The 18750-nt window shown below is 43.6% G+C and overlaps 1 protein-coding gene across 7 annotated transcripts in view; it reads left to right on the forward strand.

Annotated features, from left to right (window-relative positions):
* ARHGEF28 (Rho guanine nucleotide exchange factor 28) overlaps window positions 1-18750 on the forward strand; it is a 317878-nt gene that overhangs the window by 156374 nt on the left and 142754 nt on the right. For all 7 annotated transcript variants that reach the window (XM_059418064.1, XM_059418061.1, XM_059418063.1 and 4 more), the window contains 3 exons: window positions 3849-4032; window positions 6446-6626; window positions 8276-8348. In XM_059418064.1, the coding sequence (XP_059274047.1) occupies window positions 3849-4032; window positions 6446-6626; window positions 8276-8348 (438 nt within the window). The remainder of the gene's footprint in view (window positions 1-3848; window positions 4033-6445; window positions 6627-8275; window positions 8349-18750) is intronic.

An 18750-nucleotide genomic window follows, 5' to 3' on the forward strand; every position in this document is an offset into this window, starting at 1 on the left:
CCTTCGGCTCAGGTCATGATCTCAGGGTCCTGGGATCGAGTCCCGCATCGGGCTCTTTGCTCAGCGGAGAGCCTGCTTCCTCCTCTCTCTCTCTGCCTGCCTCTCTGCCTACTTGTGATCTCTGTCAAATAAATAAATAAAATCTTAAAAAAAAAAAAAAAAAGAATCTGAAACTCTATAACAAGCAGAATTATTTATATATGTCATGGTGTTTCCTATTTCAGGCTCTTTGCCTGATTCTGGGCTCTGAACTTTCAGACCGAATGAGAAGGCTCTCTCAAACCATCTTGGTCAGCTTCTTATTTGCTTCCTTCAAACATCAGAAGATCCTTTCTACCCCGGCCTTCCCACCTTCCCAGGAGTGGACAGATTGAGAAGGAGGAACAGTTTCAGCAGTGAGCTGTTCTTTCCTGCAAGTTTGCTTTGTTCCTCTATGAACTAGATGTGAGATTAGAGCCCAGGGAGGGAATGGGGAGCTGGGCTAACAGAACAGGCCTGGAAGGTGTTCCAAAGGAGAAAAACTCCTGCCACCCACACAGGTAGAATGGCGTGAACTCCTCCCCAGGGTCAAGGGTATCTGGGGTACTGCCCCAGGCGATGTATGGAGTTCCATTTAAATGGTTGACCCCATACTTGCCTTTACCAGTAGTTTTATTTTAAAAGGGAATGCAGACGGTTTTGATGTTCCCTTTTGGTCTTTGTCTTGGAAGAAAATAGTATCTCATACAGCCATGCAGTGTTTCTTACCCAATTGAGATTGGGATCTATGACTTTGAAATTCCATTCGAGGGTGGCCAGTTGTGAGCTCATGCCGACATACGTGTTGGGGAGTGTCCTTGTGCATTTGTATTTGCTTTGTTACCTGATCCAAACAGTTTCTTCCTCCTTATTACTTAAGAAGGGGGAAAAAAAATGGAAATGTTCTCAAACATGCCTTGTCAGGAGTCTGTTAAGTATGAAAGCACTACCTTCTAATAAAATGAGTTTAAAGGTCAAAAACTTAAAGGGTAAAGCAGAGATAAGTTCTTCAATAGCCTTTTGAAGATATCAGGCATATTAAGCAGATATCTGGCAGGTGTGCATTGCTTTGTCTTTAGATGTTTTGGCATTTCAGATGTTATTTGACCTGCACGGGGGTGGGGGCGTGTGTCTGTGCTGTGTCACACAGACAGGTGATAGAGCAAATGCACAGTGGAGTCAGTAGTATTTCACTTTGAGGGCCTTGTTACAAATTTGAAATAGAACACCTCACCTTCTTGATCTGGATAAAGAAATAGTATAAACCACTAAAAATGTAAGCTAAGCAGTTTTCTTCTGCATTTGTGCAGTGGCGTAATTCCTTCCGATTGTTTCAAATTAGAGTGGGGTTGGATGCTGGCTCCCCAGATAGCATCCCCACAGTCTGCTGGAGAGACAGAGCTGAGCTATTGGCCTGGCCTGGTTGGGAGGCAGGAAGGCTGCCTCCATGCAACCTCAGCAGGCTTTTGGTGGGGGTGAGGGCAGGGTTGGAATTTACTGAGAACTTGAAGGTTGGTTTAATGATGGTCTTCTCATGCAGAGAAGCGGGTGTGGACAAGGCAGGGAGTTGGATTAGGAGAGGATAAGGATCGTGGTATAATATAGATTGGTTTTAGGGCTCAAACGGATGCTTTTTACAGAGGAGTTGATGGGTCTTAAAGGAGTGATGAACAGACCATCATTTGCCCTGGGAAGAATCTCCTGGAGTAGTGAAGTTATGCTAATGAAGACAATGGAAAGGTAAAGTCATATTAATGCAGACCTCTGACTTGTGGAGAAGGAGTTTTTTGTCCTCAGTGTTCAAAGTCTGAGAGAGTAAGTAGCTTTTGTTCACAGATTTTAGTCAACGTACCAGAGATGGAACTAAGAATGAATGATAGGTGCTCCAAGTGGCAGCTGCAGCCATATCCCTCAAGCTCACTTTCCTGGGTAACTAATGAGGGAAGGAGCCCCCTTGGTCATATATTCATTCATTCATTCATTCATTCATTCACTCCTTCATTCATTCAATATGCAGGTATTTTTAGACCCATTCATGTGCAGGGCACTGTATTGGGGTAGAAAACAGAAGGGGTCCCTCCCCTCTGGCTTTTCCTGCCAGAAAATCCAGTGCAATACAGTGTGCTCTAGACATCCTTCCTATTATAGCTGCAGCCAATAACATCATTCAGCTTGAGGGAAGATGTGATTCACATTCTCATTGCGTGCATTCCAGCAGATCTTGAGTGTTTGGATTTTCAGGTTTAGTTCATGACGATAAGGTTTGTTTTTTTTTTTTTTTTTTTTTTTTTAAAGATTTTATTTATTTATTTGACAGAGAGAAATCACAAGTAGATGGAGAGGCAGGCAGAGAGAGGGAGGGAAGCAGGCTCTCCGCTGAGCAGAGAGCCCGATGCGGGACTCGATCCCAGGACTCTGAGATCATGACCTGAGCCGAAGGCAGCGGCTTAACCCACTGAGCCACCCAGGCGCCCCGATAAGGTTTGTTTTAAGGTATATCTTGATGTCTGAGGAGTTTATGAGTCTACCTTTTTTTTTTAAATGTAAACAAATTTATTCTTTTCCATATTTCCAGTGTAATATTTATCATGAGCCAGCTGTGTTCCAGGCACTGAGTATTACGGTAGAAATACAGGTGTACAAACTGTATGCAAATAAGGCAATTTGAACATACACAAATGATAGCAATTTTAACAGTTGCCATTCAGCTCCACAAACACTAGACAACTTCTGTTTATCAGATATTGTATTAGGTGTTGAGAATAATAAAACCCCTCAGCCTCTACAATGATATGTACCCCTTCATGTGAAAGCTGCAAACCACAGTGAAAACTCAGAACACAGTTTAACCAAGAGCCCTTTGTCAAGGGCCATGTGAAGAGGCCCCAGGCTGAGCCGTTGAAGCAAAGCATTAGGGCCGTTTGCCAGCCCTGAAACAGTCCCAGGAATCTAATAGATGCACCAGAGCTCCTCCGTGAAGTTGGAGAACGACCATGGTCTCGAGTTTTCTGGACATGGGAAGCCCGTTTCTGCCCTACCTTCTCATCAGGGGAGGAGCATCTCTGGCTCATGAATGGGAACAAGGACTCCCTTATGGTTGTGGCCTCTGAGACACTGCCCTCCTGAAGTAACAGCGTGTCCTTCAAGAGCAGCTTCGTGTTTTGAAAGGGTGGTGTGCTCCTAGTGCTCGTTTTCCCTTGCTGACTTCTGCACAAGTGAAAGGGAATGTGAATGTGTGCTGTAGTGGGTGGAAATAGCACTGTACCAGCAATGGGCAGACCCCGCCCAGCACCTCTTGACTGCCTACCTTTGGACAAATCACTCATCCTGTCCTCAGCAGTAAAATAGGAGCGCCTGGGTGGCTCAGTCGCTTGGGTGTCTGACTCTGGATCTCACTCAGTACAGGTCTTGATCTCAGGGTTGTGATTTCAAGCCCCACATTGGGGTCCACACAGTGTATGGAGCCTAATTAAAATAAGGTATTTGGGGCACCTGGGTGGCTCAGTGGGTTAAGCTGCTGTCTTCAGCTCAGGTCATGATCTCAGGGTCCTGGGATCGAGTCCTGCATCGGGCGCTCGGCTTAGCAGGGAGCTTGCTTCCCTTCCTTTCTCTCTGCCTGCCTCTCTGCTTACTTGTGATCTCTCTCTGTCAAATAAATAAATAAAGTCTTAAAAAAATAAAATAAAATAAGGTATTTGGATTACATGCTTTTGATGGTTCCTTCCAGTTCTGACATTCTTATTATGTCTAAATCTATGGTATTAGAGATAAAACATATAAGGCACATTTTTGCAAGTGAAAGAACTAATACCATTTGTTTTTATTCTCAGTTTCTTTATGCAGAGAGTCTCTTCTACACCTGGCTATGAGATGGGGCCTACCTAAGCTCTCTCATTTCCTCTTGTGCCTGCCTGGGGGAGTTCAGGCTTTGTCTTTACCCAACGAAGAAGGTGCCACACCATTAGACTTAGCTTTACAAGCTGGACACTCCAAGCTGGTTGAAGACATCACAAAGTGAGTTTGGCTACTTGATGGATTAATTCTCTCTTTATTGGTTCCTATAAAGTGTTCCAAGAACTGTGGGAGAATTGAAATAACCAGACCATAAGCTCTTGTTGGTTTCTCTTTTACCATTGTTTCTCATTTATAGAGTACAAAATACATGAGTACTTTGTACAGACATATTTGGTATCAAAATTTCATGGAGAGGGAGTTAGAGAAAACATGTCTTTAAGGGCTTTGTAGGGGACTGTAATCAAGGAAAAAGTTGGGAAATACTTGCCCAACTCCTACTTATCTTTCAGGTGTCACCTTAAGTAACAATGCTTCAGAAAGCCATCCATGTTAGGATCTTTAATGATTATGAATAATGTACAATATGGTGATTAAAAGGACAAATTTATAATATTAATCATAGTTTATAATTTTAAATATAGGCATCATTTGTTACCTAGGTTTCCCTTCTGTATCACTCGAGGGCTGAAAGTATTTGTTTACCTACTGTAGTATTTCTAATACAGTTTTGTGTATGACACTCATTGAAAGAATATAAATGATTTTTGAATCAATAACAGACATACCCTAAGAGACAATGTGGCTGTTAGGATCTAATGAAGTAATGTAAAGGAAATAATAAAAGAACTGTAAAGTTTCTTATGTGCTTCATGATTATTAGCATTTTCACTGAATGAGGAATGTGTGGTTTATTACCTAGAATAGTTGAGACTTGTCATTATACTTATGAAAAGGGAATTTTTATATAGTGATTTTCTTGACTTTGGCCATTATTCCTATGACAAGAGGATTCATATGTAGTGATTTCCTTGACGTAACAGGTGTTAAAAATAAATGGGAAAGTACCTTGAAAATTACAAAGTACTGCATAAATATTAAATATCATCAGAGTACTATTATATGGTGTGTCTTAATAGACTGGTTTTTCTTGTTTGGCTCATGAAACTCAATGCAATTAATTTATGGTTTAATGGTACATAAATGAATATTAGAGTAGAACTTTCTGTTTATTTTTGTTCTGCTTTGGTCACATGACCACCAAGCAGTGGAAGAGCCCATCAAAAGGAATTGTCCTTTTCTTGACTCTAATGTGACCCTACTTGCTTGGCCCAAGAAGTTAAGGCAGTCCTGCTTTCTTTGACTTAGTCATTGTGGATTGTTCATTGTTAGATCAAAGTCCTGGCTGACTTCATCTTGGGTAGCCTAGTACCTTTCTACTGTCTCCAGGACTGGAAGATATTACATACTTTAAAGGTTTGCACATTTAACAGATCTATTCATGAATGGTATTAGAAGTAGACTGTCAGCTAAATACTGAGTATATGGTGAAACTTTCATTTTCTAAATTAATAACAATCTTTTGGCTCAGGCTCAGAGTCCATTTATTTCAGTGACATGTTAACATGGGAAGTTGTTTTCTAGAGGATTCTAGTAATTAATATCAGGAGTATAGAGAGATACCCCAAATCTTAGAGTGCAGGGATCTCTTTTTAGTGCTCCATATGATGGAGATAGCATTTATTTGGTTGGAAGTATATTATATTTTCGTGAGGTATACATTCATTAATAAAATAGGGCCATGTAAGAAGAGGAAGGAGGCATAGAGCTATCTCTGTGAAGTGAGGAATCTGGGAGGGGTCTGTGGGTCTGTGACAACATGAGGTGGGCTGCCCTCTGGAAGCACTCGCATTTTCCTCCTGATCTCCTTCACTGCTGCAATCACATGACCTTGCTAGCCATCCAGAATAGTACACTAACTGTGACGCCTACGTGTAGCTAATAAATGTGCAGTTGTTGTTGGTCAAAACAGAACAGAAAGTAAGTTTACTTTCAAGAATTTAGTTTGGGAATATTGTTTCTTTGTTTATGGATATTTTCACAAATACAACAAAATCCAATATATGTCTTTTAATATGCATGATAAAGTGATTTACAACAGTGGACCAGTGCGCTATGAATAACCCACTTGTTTGTAACCTCCAAACCTCACTGTGTTCCCTGGAGATCATATCTGTTTTTCACTGTAATCACCTAATAAGCTGTTGGCTGCCAGCTAATTTGTTTTACCACATGTGACCCTGTTAAAGCAAGAGGGTCTCTTTTTGAATTAAAAAGAGAATGAAATATTGCAGTAAAATACGACGTTTAGAAGTCACTAGTTTCATTCGTGCTACAAGTGATGGGTAAAGTATGTAGTGTATGTGAATAGCTCCTCACTTGGCAACTTGTGTAGGGGAAGAAAGTGGCTTTATTATTAGCGTCTGTTTACATGATCTTACGTATTTGTTGTCAGTAGGTGGCTTTCATGGATCATTTTGCCAGCTGGATTGGTAATTGGGGGCCATGGGGGTAGTGGGATGTTGGGGTTGATGCCTCTGAAACTGCCAGTGGGTTTTGATTTGTGACATTTCAGTTTCCAGGGCAGACGTACCCCAGGCTTCTCCAGAGTGCAGCTCAGTGAACAAGCTTTCCTGCAGTATCTTCACTCATCAGAGACGTTGACCCTGACGCTAAACCACACAGCCGAGCATTTGTTGGAGGCAGATATTAAACTCTTCAGGAAATACTACTGGCACAGAGCCTTTCTCCTCAAGGTGTGTATGTCTGTTCGTTCTGGTGTATAATAACTCACATTCCTTGAGAGTACACACTGCAAAGTCATTACTTTGGGAACCGTGTTTTGGAGGGTAGCACTTTTTTTTGGTAAAGATTTTATTTATTTATTTGTCAATGAGGGAGAGAGCACAAGCGGGGGGAGAAGCAGGCAGAGGGAGAAGCAGGCTCCCTGATGATTAGGGAGCCCAATGCAGGGCTCAATCCCAAAACCCCGGGATCATGACCTGAGTCAGAGGCAGCCGCTTAACCAACTGAACCACCCACATGTCCCCTTAGCTACATTTTTCAGTCATGTTTTAGTTCTCTCCTCATAACAGTTTTTTCTGTTAATCAGAATGTTGAGAATTTAGTTCTAGAACTTGGCTAAAATTAATAAGGCAACTAGGAAATTTAAGTGTCCTACAATTGCATCCAGATTTACTAAAAAGAATAAAAATTGTTTTAATACACCCCATGAAAAAAAAAAAAGTAGTTTCCTATTTCATTTTTGTTTTGTAATCAGGATGCAGCATTCTCTGATGCCCTTTTCAGGTAGGCTTAGCAGTTACCCTCACCGGAAGACTAGGGTTTCAGGGTGAGGGCTGACTCCAGGTAATCATGTGGGCTGCTTGTGTTGGGCCTTGAGCCTGAGTGGTGAGACCTTTGAGGACTCTAGGCACTCAGGCTCCCATCTCCATGGCGCTTCCCAGTATGTATCTGCTCTGGTCCACCCTGTAATTCCGTGATGGGGCCTAGAAGAGACAATACTGCATCTTGTGAGTAAGGCGGGTGGGGGCGGGGTGCAGGTGAGTGGGCACTTGTTTCCTCCCCTTTGTGGTTTGGTTAACTGTGTATATTTTCATGGCTTTTTGTTGCTCTTGTTATTGTGGGTTCAGAATGTTGTTCTGAAATGGTCAAGAGCAAGGCGCTTGATAGACTGAGTTTAATTAATAAGATGCCCATGAGTATTCAGGGGTCTGGGCCATTTGCAGGGCTCCCTGCTCAAGGGTGCCTATGTGTCTGCTTGGGAATATGCGTGGATGCAGTGTTGGGCTGTTTCACTGTTTGGCACATCAGTATATAATTCTGTGGCTCTTCATCGTTCACTGACCGGGCAGTAACCATTTGAAAAGAAAATGCTAAGAGCTCCAGGAGGGCACTTTGTCTCTGAGGCCCCCAACTTGCTCTCATCCAGGTCAACCTGCACCAGCATACACTGGCCTGCCAAACAAGGCCTGTGCACAACCTGGGTCCTCCCTGTGATGGGGGTCCTGCCCCCCAGATTCCTGTGTCTTATGGCATGGGGAGGGGTTGCTCAGGATGGGCACCTGCAGTTCTTCTGGCCCCTTTTTTGGTTCATGCATTATGTGCCTGAGGCCCTTCTGCTTGTGATGTAGGACACTAGAAGATTCATGGCAGGGACATTTGTAGCCCGTGCCTCTCGGTTCCCCCAAGTGTCTCTCCTCATCTTCCTGGGTGCTGCCTATGTGTACTCCAAGCAGCTTTACCCACCCTGTCTTTCCAGACCTCCCCAGACTGGCTCACCCGTCCCAGCTCCCAGACCCATGTTTGTGATTTCCATCTCCTTGTCACATATATAAAGCCACTGATTGTTTTCACTGACTTTTTTATTTTTCTCTTTCCCTAGACTCTTGAAGATCAAGAAGCCAGGCCAGAGGAAAGAGGAGACAAACCATCCAGTGCTGCAGAAACTGAAGAAGGTACACAGGCTCCTTTCCCACCCCAAGGAACCCAGAAAGTGCTGAGGACTAACAAGTTAACTGGTGGTTGAAGTGGGCTGTGAAGGTGGCAGGGACCAGGGGACTCGCAAACAGGATCAGGACTGTGGGACACAAGGACCTTGCTTGCTCTAGCAGAGTTGAACGATGTAATCTGCTGCCACTTTTTATTCAATTAGCATTTACTGAGTGCCCTTGACCAGGCCTTGCCACCCTCCTGATCTTAAGGCTACTCTCCTGACTCACTGTGTTCTCATGTTCAAGTTTGAACATAAAGAGAATATGGCTGTCCTTCCTCAGTCACTGGCCCCTTAGCTCATTCCATCTTTGTGGAGCCCTGCTCTGCCCTGGGCTAGTTGGTCTTGAAGGGGATGGAGATGACCACTGGCATGTAGGCCTGAAGGCAGGGGCGGCTGGATGAGCCACAGGGTGCAGACCGTCATACCCAACCCAGGTGGTCCCACACAGATGTTGACAGTCCTCATGGGGCTTCCGAGACTGAGCGTACACAGCTACTTGGGGAGTCCCCAGCAAGAGCTATATTCTTTAAAAAAAAAATATTATTTATTTATTTGACAGATAGAGATCACAAGCAGGCAGAGAGGCAGGCAGAGAGAGGAGGAAGCAGGCTCCTTGCTGAGCAGAGAGCCCGAAGCGGGGCTCGATCCCAGAACCCTGGGATTGTGACCTGAATCGAAGGCAGAGGCTTTAACCCACTGAGCCACCCAGGTGCCCCAAGAGCTATATTCTTAATAATGCACTATTGAGGGGCACCTGGGTGGCTCAGTTGGTTAAGTATCTGTGCTCAGGTCATGATTCCAGGATCCTGGGATTCAGCCCCACATCGAGCTCTTTGCTCAGCAGGGAGCCTGCTTCTCCCTCTTTCTCTCCCCCTGTACTCTCTCTCTTTGACAAATAAGTACATTAAAAAAAAAATCTTTAAGAAAATAATGCATTATTGATCCCTCAGTTGTATATAAAACCCAGCTCATCTGCAGGAATCCTGTACTTCTTTGTTTTCTCCAATGTGGCAGTTTCTCTGGGCACACAATCGACTTCATTTCACATTTTTTTTAAATTAACATATAATGTATTATTTGCTCTAGGAGCATTTCATGTCTGTTTTTTAATTTTTTTTCCCTTTTCCATATATAAGTAAGTCTGATCTGTTAGCAAGTCTTCATGATAGACACAAGTTTTGATTCTGGGGAACATATTTTTTAAAGAACTTATTTATATATTTTATTTATAAATAAATAAAGAGAGAGACACAGTGAGAGAGGAACCCAAGCAAGTGGAGTGGGAGAGGGAGAAACAGGCCTTCCACCAAGCAGGGAGCCTGGTGTGTGGCTCAGTCCCAGGACCCTGGGATCTTGACTTGAGCCAAAGGCAGACACTTAACGACTGAGCCACCCAGGCGCCCCTCTGGGGAACATTATTATTTTTTTTCTTAAATAGTCCTGACTTCTTGGACAGATTCTGATTTCATGTTTGTTTGGTTTTTTTGGTTTTAATCCCAAATCTTAGTAGTTGTAGGAATCTGACTTTGTCATTATGTCTTATAAGGTAGTTTGGGCAAACAATTTATATACTGAAATATGTATTATCTGATTATCAAGTCTTCCCTTTTCCTTTATATTTTAGAATATTTTTTATTTTTTGAAATTATGTGTGAGGATGAGGACATATATATTAAGGTATGGTTATATTATTCCATTTCAGGAGAGTGGAGAGACATTATAAAATATCTGTTATGTGTAAAGGGATAATAGTCTGATAAGGCTGAGAACCACCATGCTGGATGCTGGGGTTAGGGAGAAAAAGTAGGGCAAGATCTTTGCCCTGAAGCCACCAAAATTGACTGCTGGTGAATAGTTTTGATTCTGCCTGTGTCTGGCAACATAAACGAGTTGGATTTCACTTATTTGTCAGGTGTAAAATCTTCAACTCTTGGCCTCCATGTTTGTTAAAAAGTAGTCTTGGATGGGGCACCTGGGTGGTTCAATGGTTAAGCATCTGCCTTCGGCTTAGGTCATCATCCTGGGGTCCTGGGATCAAGGCCCACATTGGGCTCCCTGCTCAGTGGGAAGCCTACTTCTCCCTCTCCCACTCTCCCTGCTTGTCTCCCTGCTTGTCCTCTCTCTCTCTCTCTCTTTCTCTCTCTGTGTGTGTCAAGTAAATAAATAAAATTAAAAAAATAATAATAAAAGTAGTCTTGGGTAAGGAAGGTTTTTAGCAGGTTGTTGGAAGTCTGTGGGGCCCATCTATCCCACACACACTTCTGGATTAAGTTCAGCAGTGGGGCTTGGTGTTTAGGAGTTCCCCTCACATCTGTGTTCTCTAGATGATGTACTGGTGGGTTGGAGTTTGCAGGGGGGCAGTTCCTGCCTGCCTAAGGAGGTGGTGGGTCACCTTGTGCTTTCTCCTAAAAACCTGTAGGAGAAACCTGTTTCTGGTTTCCTATCAGGAATGCTGCCTTCTCCTGAATGTTTGACTTGCATTTATTGCTCTGCCTGTAACTTACCAGGTGTTTTTCTTGTAGCTGGTTGACAAAAACCAAAAACTTGGTACTAAGTTTCTGGCCTGCCTATGTGTAGGGTACTGCTGACTGCATTTTTGTGTGATCCTTATTTATGAAGCTCTCATCCTTGCTTTGTTTTCTGGTCATTTTTACGTGTGTATTTTCTCCCCTTCTAATCCACCTTTAAGCTAATTGAGAGCAAAGCAGGGTCTGAATAAGTGTTTAAATTCTTTTTTTTTTTTTTTAAGATTTTATTTATTTATTTGACAGAGAGAGATCACAAATAGGCAAAGAGGCAGGCAGAGAGAGAGAGAGGAGGAAGCAGGCTCCCTGCTGAGCAGAGAGCCCGATGCGGGACTCGATCCCAGGACCCTGAGATCATGACCTGAGCCGAAGGCAGCGGCTTAACCCACTGAGCCACCCAGGCGCCCCAAGTGTTTAAATTCTTGCTCTTAAGGGACTGACAGTTGGGATTGGGGCAGAAAAACAAGCTGCCCCAGCACATTATGGTAAGTCCAGTAGGAGTCATATACAAATATTGGTGTGAGGAATCTGTGGCGTGGGATGGTGGAGTGGTCAGGGAAATCTTCCTGGAAGAGGTGGCCCTGGAGCTGTGATCATACAGAAGGAAAGAAATCCCAGACAATGGAAATGTACGCAATATAGAGTTCTGAATCACACGATGCATCAAGGGAAATGCAGATCATTTTGTACTCCTGTTGATTAGGGGTGGTGTGTGTGTTTGTGTGTGTGTGTGTGTTGCCAGTAAAACAGCCTTGGGAGGGAGGCATAGTGACCTGGCTTGTACACAAGGCAAGGAACTGGAGCTCCACCCTGACAGCTGTGAGAGCTGTTTCAAGCAAATCAGGTTAGATTATTACTTTCAAAAGGCCGCTGTGAGAATGTAGAGTGCAGACTGGAGCGTTTGGCGGGGATTAGGGAGAATGGGGGGGGGCACACTGCTGTAAGTAATACTGAAGAGGGTCTGCACCACAGCAGTGTAATGATCATGGAGAGGTAGGGACAGGTGGGGACTGCCCTGAAGGTGGTGCGTCAGTGGTGAGAGAGGAGGGTGATTCCTTCAGTTCTTGTATGTCCCTAACTGGGATAGACCTTACAGGAAGCAGGATCATGGCAAAAAATGTACCCCATTTTAGATGGGCTGGGTTTGATGGGTCTAGGAGCAGCCAAAGTCAGCTGGAGTCATGCAGGCAGTAAGCAGAAGACAGCAACTCAAGTGCTCCAACTTCAAGTCATTTGTGTGTGTGTATTGGGCAGACCTTCTAGGCAATGCTTTGATTTGTATATTTTTGGAGGAAATATTAGAGACTGTCCTCAGGTTCAAGCAGAGGGCAGTAGTCAACTAAAGAGAAACTACTCCGTTTCTGTCCATTCATAAACCTGTAGGCAACTCAACTGGAAAAACAAAGCATTTTGAATGTCAAAGTCTTCTTTTTTCCCCCTTCTTATTTAAACCCCCAAAGCAAACTTTCCCTTCGTGACCTACTAGAAGATTCTTTTTTTTTAATTTATTTTTTATTTTCAGCATAACAGTATTCATTATTTTTACACCACACCCAGTGCCCTCTCTAATACCCACCACCTGGTACCCCGACCTCCCACCCGCCCCCCGCCCCTTCAAAATCCTGAGATTGTTTTTCAGAGTCCATAGTCTCTCATGGTTCACCTCCCCTTCCAATTTCCCCCAACTCCCTTCTCCTCTCTAACTCTCCATGTCCTCCATGCTATTTGTTATGCTCCACAAATAAGTGAAACCGTACTAGAAGATTCTTTTCTTTTTTTCCCCTACTAGAAGATTCTTAAGAGATCATGTTTTTATGTTTCTCCAGGGGCAGAGAGTGGAGGAGGAAACCCTAAGCTTGTATCTGTAGCTGCCATCGGTTAAAAGATGAGAGTGTTGTCCTGGAGAAGGGCTTTCCTGTTCCCATTAGGGTGATAAATGGTGTCATTATTGTCAGCGAGCCAGTTATGTTCCCATAGTTCGTAACTGTAATCATACTCCCAGAAGGATGGGCAGTTACTCCAAATGGACGAAATGACCAAAACGTCTTCACCTTTTTAATTTGCTCAGAGGAGTAAGCTAATTATTAGTATTAATCCACCAACTGACTCTCTTGTCCCTTGCCTTCTTTGTTCCTATTTGATATCCTATTCTAGGATTTCCTGACAAACATTGTGAAAACCCCAGTCGCAGAAGATGCTTTGAAAAACAAGGATTCTTTGACCAAATATGTTGAAAATGCCATCTATGAAACCCCCATTCCTTGTGGAAGCCGAGAGTACCTTTAATGTTTTTTAGCTTCTAGTTAAGTCCTGCCATCGTGGCTCCTGTGCCACATTATGTAAAAGTTCTCTCAATGGTTCATGGAAGAATGCCCTTGTCACGGTTCTTGGACCATCTCATGGATGTGGTCTGGGTAAGGAACAGGTGGTTGCTGCTCTTTCTCATGTCCACTGCTCCTGCCCTTTCCTGCCCTTTCACCATCACCTGGGTCCTCCACATCCATTAGTACAGTAGTAGGTAATGCTCACACTGAGAGCTGGGCTTGGGGTGTCTGTGTTTGTAAAACTCGTAGTTGTCCTGACTGTCGAGAACACCCGTGCCTCGCCACACACCCCACTGCGCTTTCTGGTGTTGTTTGGAAGCTTCCTGACTGCCTTGAGTCTCTGGTGCTGTAAAACAGAACCACCGCAATCCCGTTGACTGTTACGTGACTCCATTTTGTTTCATATTCTTGTGTAGTTAATTAGAGAAACCACAACCAGATCAAACCAAACCCATGTGTGACTGGCTGTCTCAACTTCTGTGTTAATAGTCCTTCCCCCCCCTTTTTCTCTCCATTAATTATATTCCATATTTTCATTCACAAGGAAAGGGGGAGCTGGGACTGGAGTTTGAGATGTAGTCACAAAGGATGGCAGGCAGACTCCGTTTCTGCAGGGCTGAAGCGGAAGTTCTCTGCAGGGCAGAGAGGCTTCTATCTCATGACCCCGTGAGAAAGGCGGGATAGTCTGTGGATCCAAGCACAAGACACAGCCCAGGCAGGCCGTCGAGTGTCCTGCAGGCTCACTGACCTGTCCAGTGAACATTGGAGTGCTCACTTGCTGACAGGCAGTGTTCTAAGCACTGATGACATAGCAGTAACTGAAATAGCAAAGGCAAAAACCCTCATCTCGAGGAGCTGACCCTCCAGTATTTGTGGAGCGCTGGCACTGTTCTAGGTGTTGGGAATGCTGCTGTGAGCGGAGCAAAATTGGGGCGTTCATGGCATGCACTGGCCAGTGGTTATGGAGAGGGACATTTCTGGGTGTCGGGAGTGGGTTTTCCCAATTTTATGCACAAGGAAGTGGCAGCTGTAACTGCCACTTAACTTGTCTGAGGTGAGGCAGCTTGCCCAGGTAGTCAGAAGGTCAGGCCCATGTACTCTGACCTCTCAGCCTGTAACCTATCCACCACCCTTAGGTACGAGAACACTCAGCTATATAGTCTTGGGGCTGCTGGTGGAGATGTCTCTCCAGCATTTGTGTGATGGAGAAGTGCAAAATTGGAATCATTGCCTTGAAATGAGCTTTCTTCCACATGACTGATCTGTCTCATAAAGTTCTTACAAGGAAGATTTATGACCCACATGTACAGGCATGCCTTGATGACACACACCAGCTACAGGCAGACTCTGCTGGAACCTCAGCTCTGCCATGATCTGGCTTCTGGACATGGTGCAGGTTGTTCAGTTGTGTTTCCTTTTGTGCAAAATGATGACTTGGGCGTATCATTTAATAATTCTAGTGAGGCTTAAATGAGCAAATACAGCTAGAGCCTCCGGACTAGTATCTGCCCGTTGATGCTTAGCCATGGGGAAGCATCGTAGCAAAGCTAGCTAGTTACAAGTGCAAGTTGTAACACGTGCTGGGGTGGATTTGGTGGTAATCATGCATGTGTTGGGATACTGAGACGTAGCTCTTCCTGCCATAGTAACAAGGTGAGCAGATTTTTTTGTTTGAACCGTTCCTTAGATGAAGATGCAGCCCTTCTCTGTGTGCTCTGGGTGAGTGAAATGTGAAGAGGGAGTTGGGTGGGGGAGTCTCCTTCTTTGAGTGTCTCCTGTGAATTATGGGGAAAATAAGAGGGCTTTTCCAATGCAAGATTTCCTTTCCAAGAGCCTTCATTTTAAATACTGTAACTGAGTGCTTTTTTTTAGAAGTGATGAATATGGTTCCGATGTCTGTCAAGATGCAGGTCCTTTCCACCAGGACGGCTGCTGGGACCTGCAGTGTTGGGGATTTCAGGATGGCAATTAGGCTGATCTGTGGGGGTGGTTACTCAGTTGGATGTGGAGTTCTTATCTTAACCCCACAATGGAATATCCATCCAAGGACTTGATCAGCGTTGTTCACCTGAATGTCAAGTATTTTAACATTTTCGAGACAATACAAATCATACCCAGGGAATGTACTTACTTTCCAGTCCTGGGAAGTGATTTGGAATTGTTCATTTCATCTTACAGAACAGCTCAGCTTTTTCTGTGCTTCCTTTAAATGCTGACTTTGCCAATCTACTTTCTCCTCCTACCCACAGAAGAGAGGGAGTTTCATCATCAAAGGGCCAAGGATAAAAATAGGATATCAAGTTGATATGATGCTCCTTTTGTTTGTTCTTGCAATACTGGTGTTTTCTCACACATGAAGATAAATTCTTCTCCTTGCCTCCCCCCACTTATCAGGAGAATCTTAGCTTGAGCTGGAAGGAATCTCAGCTTCTTCAGAACTCATCCAGATGTAACAAACTCTGTTCAGATGGATACTGGTTGTAGCTGGGTCACATCAGCAGGCTAGAGGCAAGGACTAGCATTAATGGAGCCTGATTGTATCAGGAGTCTAATACAATTGAAATAAGCTTAAGTTGAAAATATAGCTAAAGAGTTTATTTCCTGAGTTTAAATAGAATCTAAGTGGGAGGTCAGAGGGACAGAAAAGTATCCACGAAATAAAACTGAATGTTGTTTGTGTCTTTCCAGTATGATTTGCCTCATTTATTTAAGCAGTTGAGTAAATCAGGGAAATTACCTCATGACCTCAGTGTGAGATGGCATGATTTAGAGCTTTTGCTTAGGTGGTAGTTGCAACCAAATTTTTGGGCTGAGCATCTTTTTTTTCTGCCCCGTAAGTTCTTCACTGTTGGAGATTTTAAGGGGAGTGGGCGAATGCACACTGGAGATGTCAACAAAACAAACCCCAAGCAATATTATAAAAACATAATACGCATAGTTACCATATGACCCAGTAATGATACTCCTAGATAGAATGAAAACCTCCTTCTCCATAATAACCTGTATGCAAATGTTCGTAGTAGTATTATTCTAACTGTCAAAAAGCGGGAGCAACCTATATGTCTGTCGGGAGTGGATCTACAAAATGTGGTCCGTCCATACAGTGGACTGGCATTTGGCAATGAAAAGGAATGAACTACTGATGGATGATAACATGGACGAATCGTAAAAATATTACGTTCTGTGAGAGAATCCCGATACAAAAGACCGCATGTGGTGCGATGCCATTTATAGGAAATATCCAGCACAGACAAATCCACTAAGACTGAAGACTTCATTAAGAATGAAGGTTGGTTGGGGTGCCTGGGTGACTCAGTGGGTTAAGTCTATGCCTTCTGCTCAGGTCATGATCCCAGGGTCCTGGGATCAAGCTTCGCATCAGGCTCTCTGCTCAGTAGGAAGCCTGCTTTCCCCCTCTCTCTGTCTGCCTCTCTGCCTACTTGTGATCTCTCTCACTGTCAAAGAAATAAATAAGATCCTTAAAAAAAAAAAAAGAATGAAGGTTGGTGGTTGCCTTTGGGGTGGGTTGGGGGCAGCTGGGGAGAAAGGGGTAGTAGGTGTTAACGGGTACAGGGTTTCTTATTGGGGGTAATGTAGATGTTCTCACATTGTGGTAATGATTGCAAAATTCTGAATGTCAAAAATAATTGAATTGTACACTTTAAATGGGTCATTAGTACATTATACCTTAAAGCTGTTAAAAAAATATGCATGTAGAGAAGAAGTATATTCTAAAACATTAACAGTGGTTTTATTTTTTTTTCCTTTCTTTTTTTTTTTTTTTAAAGATTTTATTTATTTATTTGACAGAAATCACAAGTAGACGGAGAGGCAGGCAGAGAGAGAGAGGGAACAGGCTCCCCGCTGAGCAGAGAGCCTGATGTGGGACTCGATCCCAGGACCCTGAGATTATGACCTGAGCCGAAGGCAGTGGCTTAACCCACTGAGCCACCCAGGCACCCCTTTTTTTCCTTTCTTAATTATTTTTTGTGGCTCAAAACAAGTGCCACAAGTAATTTAAATTTAAAAAGTTCTTAAAACGAGGCACCTGGGTAGGTTAAGGCTCTGCCTTTGGCTCAGGTCATGATCTCAGGGTCCTGGGATCGAGTCCTGCATCGGGCTCTCTGCTTGGCAGCGAGCCTGCTTCCTCTTCTCTCTCTGCCTGCCTCTCTGCCTACTTGTGATCTCTCTCTGTCAAATAAATAAAAATCTTAAAAAAAAAAAAAAAGTTAAAACAAGATGTCAAATTCTTTTTGAAAGGATGTAGAGTGCAAGTATGAAAATTACATTTAAATAACCCATTGGGAGTTGCTTTAGGGCAGAAATTTCTTCTCTACCTTGATGTCCTCTCCCTGGCTGATCCTGTGGCTCAGCAGGGACCCAGCAACGCTTTTTCACTTTGAATGGACTGTTGGGGCGTACAGACTGATGAGGCTTATGCTGATATTTCTACAGATAATCGCCTTATCCTTTCTCCCAGTCCATATTTATACTGGGGATTCCAAAAGATAGTTTTTTGTTTTGTTTTGTTTTATTTAATTAATTAATTAATTAATATTTATTTGACAGAGAGAGAGAGAGAGAAAGAGATCACAAGTAGGCAGAGAGGCAGGCAGAGAGATAGGAAGGGAAGCAGGCTCCCTGCTGAGCAGAGAGCCCGATGTGGGGCTCAATCCTGGGATGGATCATGACCTGAGATCATGACCTGAGCCGAAGGCAGAGGCTTAACCCACTGAGTCACCCAGGTGCCCCCAAAAGATAGTTTTTACCGTATTCCCACTTTTAGGAAAAAATGGAGAAATCAGGATACTGAAACAAAAGGGCCCAGGGTTAAAATAGTCTCTGAGTGAAAGAGTAGGAGAGTTTCTTAAAATTTGTCCTCTTTGCCATTTTAGTTCTCTGGGATTTGTGAATAGTAGATACATAGTAGGATAAAATCCTGAAGTCATAAACTGAAGTTGTTAGAAGGGAAACACCAGTGCCTAATTGGAAAGGAAAGGGTGGTTTGGAGCATTAGCTGGAGGGGTGGGAGGCAGCTAAGGGAAAAGCATTCATCTGTCTGCTCAGTCTGGCAGTTCAGAAGTTGTGATAAACAGTGCTGGTATTCAAAGTGTTTCAATTAGTATTTCAAAAAAGCGAACAACTTTCCCTTCCCTGTCCTGACCTAGAGCTTGCCTAATGATTCCCTACATCTCATCAGCTCTTTTGGGTCACCAGATTGAGGTGGAGGAGAGAAGCATTTATTCAGTGCCTTTACTATGCTAGGCACTCGCTTGGCACTGGGGATTCAAGGGTTGGGCCAAAATCAATTTGGACCCAGCCTTCCCAGAACTCAATCTGCTGAGAGAAAAGGATCCATTCACAGACTCTGCACTGCTCTCAGTCCCTTTGGGCCTTTGTGGAGGAAGCAGCGTGAGCTGAGAGCAGGACCCTCGTTTTTCAGTTCTACTTTTGATGATGCCCTGCCAATCTAACCCTCTTGGGAACTTGATTGTGCACAGTTGAACCTGAACCA

The sequence above is a fragment of the Mustela nigripes genome, chromosome 12 (assembly GCF_022355385.1).
Source record: "Mustela nigripes isolate SB6536 chromosome 12, MUSNIG.SB6536, whole genome shotgun sequence".
Taxonomy (NCBI): domain Eukaryota; kingdom Metazoa; phylum Chordata; class Mammalia; order Carnivora; family Mustelidae; genus Mustela; species Mustela nigripes.